General features: G+C 41.1%; 1 protein-coding gene across 1 annotated transcript; it reads left to right on the forward strand.

Moving 5' to 3' along the window:
- The first annotated feature begins 5,805 nt into the window (after nucleotides 1–5,805).
- Nucleotides 5,806–9,172, forward strand: RAG1 (recombination activating 1). The gene has a single exon (XM_021555100.3). It carries the CDS (start codon nucleotides 5,912–5,914, stop codon nucleotides 9,032–9,034), a length of 3,123 nt encoding a protein of 1,040 aa, XP_021410775.2. The 5' UTR covers nucleotides 5,806–5,911; the 3' UTR covers nucleotides 9,035–9,172.
- Nucleotides 9,173–10,315: the final 1,143 nt, after the last annotated feature.

Here is a 10,315-nt window from a genome sequence, read left to right on the forward strand (position 1 = left end):
AAGTTCATCACTGCATGGCTTTGTAAAACAGATAACCTTAGATGGAGGGTTTTATATGTCTGAAAAATCTTTTTTTTTTTTTTTTTTTTTTTAATCTGCAATCTGTCAAGGGCACTGATGTCCAACCTATTTTAACTGAGAATTCAAGGAATTTATCTGGAGTTTTTATTCCAAGAATAAATGAATTCTTTTATTCAGAAGGATTTCCAAATCTGTAAGGCTTAGGCCCGTTATCACATATTAATTTTCATGCTGTAGCAGAAACAAATGCAAAAATACTTTTCTCCACTCGGTGGTGCCAACTGCACAGGGAAAACATTTTCCAGTACTGGATCTGTGCAGCTCAAACTGTTCGGCAATTGTGCTCTTACAGGCACAAAACACATCCAAAGCTGTAGCAATTTGAGATCAATTAAAATCTTTAGCTGCCTGCTCTATCCCTACAAGACAATATTTTTCCAAGGTGATTTCCTGTGTACTTGGAAGAAAAGCACTTGACTAGGCTGTTGTATGCTCATGTGGTTCCTTTGACAAGGAAGCTGGTGCCTGTTGAGTGGGGTTTTGCACAGGAACTCAGGCTCCTGAAGGGATGGGACAGGCAGCCAGCCACCCGAGTGAAGTTTTGAATAAGCACCCCAGAGGGAGATATCTGCTAAACTTCTCAAAGAACCTCAAACTCCTCAATCCTAACAATGCACATTGTGAGGGAACTGTGCCTGCCATTTCAAGATAAGAGAGAAAATCAGTCTGTGACTGCAGAGAGTGATTTTGATTGATATCTGGCATTGCAGCTCAACCTGATTTTTTTTTTTTTTTGAAGGTCTCTTCAAGTGTTAGGGAGTGAATAGTAAAATAAGTATGTTGTTAAGAAGTTCAGGGAAAACAGCAGAGTAGTGAGCTCAGGCCCTAGCCATCTTATGTTCTCAGATGTCCAGAAATGCCTCAGCCATGACATCCTTGTCCCACACTGCCTTGACCTGGAATGACATCTAGGGCTTCTGATCTACTTTATCCTGAAACTTCCATTCAGATGTTTCTGATTGGGATTTATTTCATATTAGGGTTCTCTGTGTGTCAGCATCTCAGCAAGGATTTCAGCATTTGTCTCTAAAACCTTTTACTTTCTCCATGCATTGCATATTCCATAAACACTTTGTTTCCTTTCTCCATACATTACTTGCTTTGGCATGAATCTTTACACTGGTTTGCAGGTGCTGTCATGTGGCACAAAGACTCAGGACTAACCACTTCTCCAAGACATCATCTAACAAGAATAGCTTGAGTCAGAATAACTGGAAAAGCACCTGGAGGTGCTGGTTGACAGCTCAAAACCAGCCAGCAGTGCCCAGTGGCAAAGAAGGCAAATTATACCCTGGCCTGAGTCAGCAATAGTGTGGCCTGCAGGACCAGGGAAATGATTGTTGCTCTGTACTGGGCACTGGTGAGGCTGCACCTTGAATCTGGTGTTCAGTTTTGGATCTCCCACTACAAGAAAGACATTGCTAGGGCAATGAAACTGCTGAAGGGTCTAGAAAACAGGTCGTATGAGGAGAAGCTGATGCAGCTGTGGTTGTTTAGCCTGGAGAAAAGGAGTCTCAGGGGAGACCTCACTGCTCTCTTCAACTGCCTTTCCTTCAAGGACATTGTATCAAGGTGGGCTTGGGCTATTTCCCAAGCAACAAGTGATAGGACAAGAGGAAATGGCCTCAAGTTGTACCAGGAGAGGTTTAGATTGGATATTTGGAAAAGTTCTTCACCAAAAGGGTTGAAGATATTGGAACAAACTGGTAACAGAAGTAGTTGAGTCATCATTCCAAGGGGATTTTTAAAACACATGAAGATGTGTCACTTAGGGACAAAATTTAGTGGTGGACTCGGCCATGTTAGGTTTGTTGGTTAGACCTAATGATCTTAAGAGCCTTTTCCAACCTAGAGGCTTCTATGATTCTAAGAACTGAAAGCATTGTAAGATGAGAGTAGATAAAAGAGTATGAGTCCTCTCACCTATTTTAGCTATAGCATACATCAAGTACTACAACTTTTGCTGGTTTTTCTCCTGGCTGACATCAGATGCTGTCAGGTAAGAGGTGCATTAACTGGGAGATCCTGACCACAATGTAAGCACTGTGGCCTCCCTCAGCCACCTTCTCAGGGAAAATCATGCAAGTCAGAAGTCGATTTTGAGTCCTGCAGGATCACAAAGTCTCCAGAAAAAGGGAAATGCTTGAGTGTTTATGCAGTTTTTCTCCTGTTGCAAATCCCTGCTTCTGGAGTGTGAACTTAGGTTCATGTTTGAAAGGACCTGATGGATCACTAGAATTTTTTGCACAATGTTGTGTGTAGAGACTGAAAACTTTCAGGGTGCTGTTATACAACAGCATCTTTCCACTTTGAATCAGTTTTTGAGATAGCTGCTTTGTGGAAACTAAGCATAGGTTTTCCTCTTGGGCTTTCAGGAAAAAGACTCTACTGGCTGCTGTTTGTGCTCACCTATGGGCCATACCTGCTGTAATACATACCAATTACTCAATAAGTAGGTAACTAACTTTTATATTGATGATTTGTCCTACCTGCTCATGGCATTCAAGACCCTAGATACACATTACTAAAGAGGTAATAGCCATGAAAATTAAATACTGGTATCAGAAGCATGGATATTTTGTGATCCCTGTTGTCATTCACCCAAACTGCAGAAGGTTGGCTGGGGAAGTGAGACATTGGTCTTCAGTGAAATAGTTTTGATGTGGAGCACCAGGGTGACCAAGACTAGGTTTTCCTCTCAGAGAGTTAACAGTGAAGAAAGCAGTTATGAAACTATAAAGAAAAAAGCTAAAGGCAAACTTTGTGTTAAAAAACAGTGCAGGTGCTCCTCAGAGAGAGTCTGCATACTTATCTCAGAGCCCAGAAGTCTCACACAAGACGACCTTGTTTATATGAATTTTGTGGTTAAGCCTCATAAATTGCCAGGTGCCACCTGGATTTGAGAGTTCTGTATTGTGTTCAGTTCAAATAAACTGTGGTTAGCACCAGTGTTGTATGGGGAACTCAGAGGGAGAAGGATAAGTGAGATAAACAGCACTGCAGTGTCTTTAAAAAGCAAAGGGAACACAGAAAGAGTGAGAGCGCGCATAAGAGACAGCAAACAAGCCTGACATTTGGAACAAACTGGGCAGGCTCAGCAGCAGCTCTACAAACTGACAACGAGCTGAAGGTAGGCTAGCAGTATTAATGACAGCATCCTAGATGCTTGTAGGACATCCCAGTGTTGGTTCCTTATCCTGGTTTAATAAGCAGGTCAGTGATTTTATATGTGTTTCCTCACTCCAGAGGTTGTTCTGTTCATTTTGGTGAGCTTTATTATAAAGCAAAGTCTTCCTTGATGTGAAAAAAAGTATTGCAATCTTGCTTGTCTTCAGAATTGTATGAAATACTGTGATCTGGGGAAAAAAGGGATTTCTTTTCCCTTTTCAAGAGAAAAAGAGGTGATACTGAACACAGCTGTTTGAGTTGATTAGATAAACATGGCTGGAGATTCATGCCTGGGGATCCCTCTATAAGAATCTGAGAGGAGTAGGCAAAGTGAAAAAAGATTGTTCAGCATGACCCCCAACAAGAATAACAGAACACAGCATTTTTCATGAGTAGCAGGAAATATTCCTAGCACTGGGAAAATTTCTTGCTCTCCCAAGAGAGCTGCTGTAATCTCCACTGCCTAGGAGCTAGACAATTCAACAGCATTTGATGAATAGCCTGTTGGCAACAATTAACCACTGGAAAGGTGAAGGTCTGGTAACCTGAGAAGGCATCCTTGTCATTCATTTCTTCCAGGACATGTTAAATGAAAGAGGAAAAGAAAAAACTGCTTGAACTTTCCTTTAGCATGGGTAAACCATGTCGGATTCATTTGAGCTGGTGATTAGTAGCAAGAGTCAGGTCATGGCTTTGGAGATGAGTGTGGCACTGCAGTGGTACTTACTCAAAGGGTCAGAAGAGCAGAGATAGTATTAAATATTTTGCATTAAATGCAGTCCATGCTGGCTGTTTCTTTACAATGACTTTGATGTCGTCCTGTAGAGACATTACTCATGGTTTAAGAGATTCTGAAAGTGCTGCTGGTGATGGTGAAATTACACAAAATTGCATAGGGTGTTATGTAGAAGAGAAGGATTTGTGGGCAGTATAGGGCAACTAGGTATTCAATTACTCTTCAGGTGGTACAGAACTATTCAGGGGAAATGGGTTACTGGTCAGAGCATAAATCTCACCAAGTCTGTCACAAGATGCAGACAAGAAATTGAGACAGTAGCAATGCTCTGAATACATCTGTGCACAGCTGCACCTCACAGATCTGTGAACAGCAGAATACAAGCATGCTCATTTCCAGGCTGGATCAGCAATGGACAGCAGGGGATTGCAGTGCAGACAGATATTCAGGAGTATAGGCAGCTGGACAGAACAATGTGGGCAGATGGGGACAGTGGTATGGGCAGCCTGTTCTCAGTGGGATGGAGTGAAGAGAAGCTGGGAAGAAAACAAACCTAAATTTTAGTTTCCAAACCTAATGAATGATTTTAAAGTAAAACTCGGCTCTTCAGGAAAGAGCTAATCAGACTGGTATGTTATTTTGGATGTGGAACTTAATTAATGCATGCAGTCCTTTCCCAACAGACTCTGAAGGGCTGTACTGAAATGATGCTTTATTGAAAGGTTATAGATGAAATTATCTCAGAAACCCTGGTCATCATCACTTTGGACCTTGACTTGGATGTATTACCTAATGAAGGAAATCTGAAATAGCAGCAAACAGATTTCTAGCAAGCTATAAGGATTACAAAGTGATGATAACATCAGTAACAGAAATCACAGCTATATAATTTCTAGTTCTAGTGCATTGTCTTAAGGTACAGTCTTCCTCATTTTTTATTACTCACACCTACCAGAGCAGTAAAACCAAAATAAGTCAGAAAACATAACTGAATTTTCTCTATACTGTTTGTTTACCTTGTGCACTTCTCATAGCCAGGTAATGACAAATAGGTTAGTCACTCTTGTTTCTATACAATTTAATTTTCTGGGTCTGATGCAGTAGCAAAAAGTTTCTGTGTTTTAGGTGAAAGTCTTGCATTTCTTTTTATACACACCGTATTTCCATGGAAACCACATTGGTATTACTTTTGGCTGCACCTCTATGAAAGCTAAAATTAGGGTCAAATTTACAGACATTTTCAGATTTCCAGTACCAGCAATCCTTATGGAGAGATCTCAGCAAGATACTTAATGAATGACAATGTATAAATATTCTCTTATTATCAAATCTGAAGCCAGTATGCATTGCTGTATCCCCTTTGGAGTTCAGGGAACTGTAGTGTAGACACACTCCTCCTGCCTTAATGGAGCTACTCATTAAGCACATGCCAATCTGGGGCCTGAATAAAGTCTACACTGGCACTGAGTAGTATGTGCTGCTCTGCCTCTGTGGAATGCCATGTATGAGACACTTCTGACCAGATTCAGAACTAACAAGGAACATGAGAGCAGTGGGTTTGCTGATTTAGATAATATAGCATGAACACACAAAGTTTTACCTTTCAGACACCAACTGAGTTCAGTTTCACATTAAAAAAATCACCAACTCTCAGAATGTAATGCTGTTGCCTATAGTAGCATTGCTTATGGTAAGCTCAATCAAGCAAAAGAAGGAAGGGGCAGATTTGGATGCTTACTACAGGATGAATAATGGCTTCATGTAAGGTGCACAGGTGAACAAATAGACATGTGATGCCTCAGGATCGAAGTCAAAATAAATTTGGAAGTTCATCTCATATATTGCGTAGACAGCCTTTTAATTTGGAAATTAAGCTAACTTACATCTTTCTGTTTCTCAGGTGATCTGGTTTCTGTGAGACTGCAGATGTCAGCAGCATCACAAATGGACCTACCTGAAGAACTTCAGCATACATATACAAAATTTTCTGAATGGAAATTCAAGCTCTTTAAATTGCGATCATTTGAAAAAACACCCTCTGATGACAGCCAGCACATACACAAAGACCAGGCAGAAGAGGCTGTTTCTTCAAACAAAGAAATCATCCTGCATAAAGACGAAGCAGTGCCAAGAGGAGAAAAGACAGAGTTAACAGGCAATAGGCAGGGACTTGAGGAAGATGCCCATGCCATGAAAACACAAGACATTAGAGCTCATCAGAACAATCTGAAACAACTCTGCCGCATCTGTGGGGTTTCATTTAAAACTGATTGTACCAAGAGAACTTACCCAGTGCATGGACCAGTGGATGATGAAACTCTGTGCCTTCTGAGAAAGAAAGAAAAAACTGCGACCTCTTGGCCAGATCTTATTGCTAAGGTTTTCAAGACTGATGTGCGAGGGGATGTCGACACTATCCATCCTACTCGATTTTGTCATAACTGTTGGAGTATTATACACAGAAAATTCAGTAATACTCTGTGTGAAGTGTATTTTCCTAGGAACAGCACAATGGAGTGGCAACCCCATTCCCCAAACTGTGATGTCTGCCATACTACCAGACGAGGAATCAAGAGGAAAAGCCAGCCCCCAAGTGTGCAACGTGGCAAACGTGTCAAAACCACTGTGGAACGTGCTCAGCTAAACAGAGGTGTAAAAAACCAACAACTCAAACAAGCACAGATAAATAACAAAAATTTAATGAAAGAGATTGTCAATTGCAAGGATATACATCTCAGCACCAAGCTGCTTGCAGTTGATTACCCAGTAGATTTCATTAAATCCATTTCTTGCCAAATTTGTGATCATATTTTGGCAGATCCAGTGGAAACAACATGCAGACACTTGTTTTGCAGAACTTGCATCCTTAAATGTATCAGGGTTATGGGCAGCTATTGCCCCTCCTGCTGGTATCCTTGCTTTCCAACTGATCTGGTAACCCCAGTGAAATCCTTCCTGAACATCCTTGATAATCTGAATATAAGATGCCCTGTAAAGGAATGTGATGAAGAGATCTCACATGGAAAATATGGCCAACACCTCTCTGGCCACAAGGAGATGAAAGAAGGAGAGCTCTATAGCTACATCAATAAAGGTGGCCGACCGAGGCAGCACCTCCTGTCCTTGACGAGGAGAGCTCAGAAACATCGTCTGAGGGAACTGAAACGTCAAGTCAAGGCTTTTGCTGAGAAAGAAGAGGGTGGTGACATAAAAGCTGTATGCATGACTTTGTTCCTGCTAGCTTTGAGAGCAAAAAATGAACACAAACAAGCAGATGAACTGGAGGCTATAATGCAAGGGAGGGGATCTGGACTTCATCCTGCTGTTTGTCTGGCCATCCGAATTAACACGTTTCTCAGCTGTAGTCAGTATCATAAAATGTATAGAACAGTGAAAGCTGTCACTGGGAGGCAGATCTTCCAGCCTTTGCATGCTCTTCGCACTGCTGAGAAAGCCCTCCTCCCAGGTTATCACCCATTTGAGTGGAAACCTCCCCTGAAAAATGTATCCACTAACACAGAAGTGGGAATTATAGATGGACTATCAGGACTGCCGCTCTCAATTGATGATTATCCAGTAGACACAATTGCAAAGAGATTCCGATACGATGCAGCCTTGGTTTGTGCCTTAAAGGACATGGAGGAGGAGATCTTGGAAGGCCTGAAAGCAAAAAACCTGGATGACTATTTGAATGGCCCCTTCACTGTGGTAGTAAAAGAGTCCTGTGATGGAATGGGAGATGTCAGTGAGAAGCATGGAAGTGGGCCTGCTGTCCCAGAGAAGGCTGTTCGCTTTTCTTTCACAGTCATGAACATTTCTATAGAACATGGGAATGAAAGCAAGAGGATCTTTGAGGAAGTAAAGCCCAATTCAGAGTTGTGCTGTAAGCCCTTGTGCCTTATGCTGGCTGATGAATCAGATCATGAAACTCTGACAGCAATCCTGAGCCCCCTCATAGCAGAAAGAGAGGCTATGAAAAACAGTGAACTGCTGCTTGAAATGGGAGGCATCCTGAGGACATTTAGATTTATCTTTAGGGGTACGGGATATGATGAGAAACTCTTGCGGGAAGTGGAAGGGCTGGAGGCCTCAGGTTCCACTTACATTTGTACCCTCTGTGATGCAACCCGCTTGGAGGCCTCCCAGAATCTGGTCTTCCACTCCATAACCAGGAGCCATGCTGAAAATCTGGAGCGATATGAAATATGGAGGTCCAACCCATACCACGAGTCTGTTGATGAGCTCCGTGACAGAGTGAAGGGTGTTTCAGCCAAACCTTTTATTGAGACTGTTCCCTCCATAGATGCATTGCACTGTGACATTGGCAATGCTACAGAATTCTACAGGATTTTCCAGATGGAGATTGGTGAACTTTACAAGAATCCTGATGTATCTAAAGAGGAGCGGAAGAGGTGGCAGTTGACTCTGGACAAACATCTCAGGAAGAAGATGAACTTGAAGCCCATGCTGAAGATGAGTGGAAATTTTGCTAGAAAGCTCATGTCCAAAGAGACTGTAGAGGCAGTATGTGAATTAATTAAGTGTGAGGAAAGGCATGAAGCTCTAAAAGAACTAATGGACCTTTATCTGAAGATGAAGCCAGTGTGGCGATCCTCATGCCCTGCCAAAGAGTGTCCTGAATTGCTGTGCCAGTATAGCTACAATTCACAGCGTTTTGCAGAGCTCTTATCTACAAAGTTCAAGTACAGATATGAGGGCAAGATTACAAATTATTTCCACAAAACACTTGCTCATGTTCCTGAAATCATTGAAAGAGATGGGTCCATTGGGGCCTGGGCAAGCGAGGGAAATGAGTCTGGAAACAAGCTGTTTAGGAGGTTCCGAAAAATGAATGCCAGGCAGTCTAAGGTCTATGAGATGGAGGATGTCTTGAAGCACCACTGGCTGTATACTTCCAAGTACCTCCAGAAGTTCATGAATGCTCATAAAACATTAAAAAGCCAGAGCTTCACCATTGATTCAGGGGGTAGTTTAGGTGACTCCTTGCCACTGGAGGTCTTGGAAAACAGTGATACAGCAGAACTCTAAATGTACAGCACCTTTGGTGTTGGGTTTGTGATGGTGTCTCCTTGCAAGGAATCAGATTCTTCAAACCTGTAGAGGTACAGAGAAGTCTGAAATTTTAAGGTGCTGAGAGGAGTTCATTTAATAAACACTGTGTGTGTTGGGCATTCTCCAAGAGGAAATGCACTGGTGCATTTACCAGTTGTTATATGAGATGAAAGCAGAAAAAATTGCAAAGAAGGGTCTTTGTTTTGTTTTGGTCATATTGTTTCTAAGGGATAAAATCAAAGTAAACAAGGTTTTAGAGCAAGTTTTAGTTGGGAGGAAATATGACTGTGGAGAGTTGTGACAGTTGCTGCAAAGGAGAATTGCTGTTTCTTTTGTTTGCATTTCTTGGAATATTTTGTTATTTACTTTTTAAGAGGGCTTGATGTTTTTTGTGATGGTTCTTTAGGTTTTATAAGTAAAGATTCATCAGTGAGACAGTTGGATAATTGTTTTGGATAAAGTTCAGTTATTTTTGTAGAAAATACTTACTAAAGATGCAAACTTTGATGTCACATACTCTACGAATATTATTATTTAACATATATACTGTAATACTGCTTAGGAACAGATGATGGTATCATCATGCTAATTTACTATATGATAGGAAAGGTAGCTGAAGTTTTTAGAAGACATTTTTATCACAGCCTGTTTACTCTGAAAGGCAAACTTGTGCTCCTAAATCAGGATTTACAGTACCTTGTGGTTATCTCATTATATAAAGTACATTCAAGCTCTGCTGTGTTATTTGTCGCTTCATGAGCATTTACTTCTATGGTAACTTCAGTATATAGTACAATTTGCATTTGTACAGTTTTATTGAATGAATTCCTAGCCTCACTGAAGTCACCAGTAAATCCTCATTAATACCAGTAGGTGCACAGTTTCACCAAGTGACTTTAGTCACAGCAGTCCCATTTCTCAGGAGATGGTTATTACCTTGATCAGATACATGCCAGTAGGATATTTCCCTGACTGCTGCTGCTGTACTGCAGCTGTATCTGGATACCAAACTTTTTCTCACCTGGGATATACCACATGCACAGCTTCATTTCCCAAAAAAAGAGGGATAATTTTTATTAAACTCAAAGATAGTTGCTTACATAACTAGTTAAAAAGCAATCAACTCTCTTGAGCATTCTGTATGCCATATTTTTCACTATTACAGCAGTGTTTAGTTGGTATTTGTCTTTCTGAAGTGATATGTAGTACATTCATAATTCATAAAATTATGACTTTAATTCACTGACATATTCATGA

The sequence above is a fragment of the Lonchura striata genome, chromosome 5 (genome assembly GCF_050655825.1).
Source record: "Lonchura striata isolate lonStrDom1 chromosome 5, ASM5065582v1, whole genome shotgun sequence".
Taxonomy (NCBI): domain Eukaryota; kingdom Metazoa; phylum Chordata; class Aves; order Passeriformes; family Estrildidae; genus Lonchura; species Lonchura striata.

Excerpts from the sequence above, each read along its gene's own strand:
- RAG1 (XM_021555100.3), top strand. The coding sequence starts at position 5,912 with ATGTCAGCAGCATCACAAATGGACCTACCTGAAGAACTTCAGCATACA.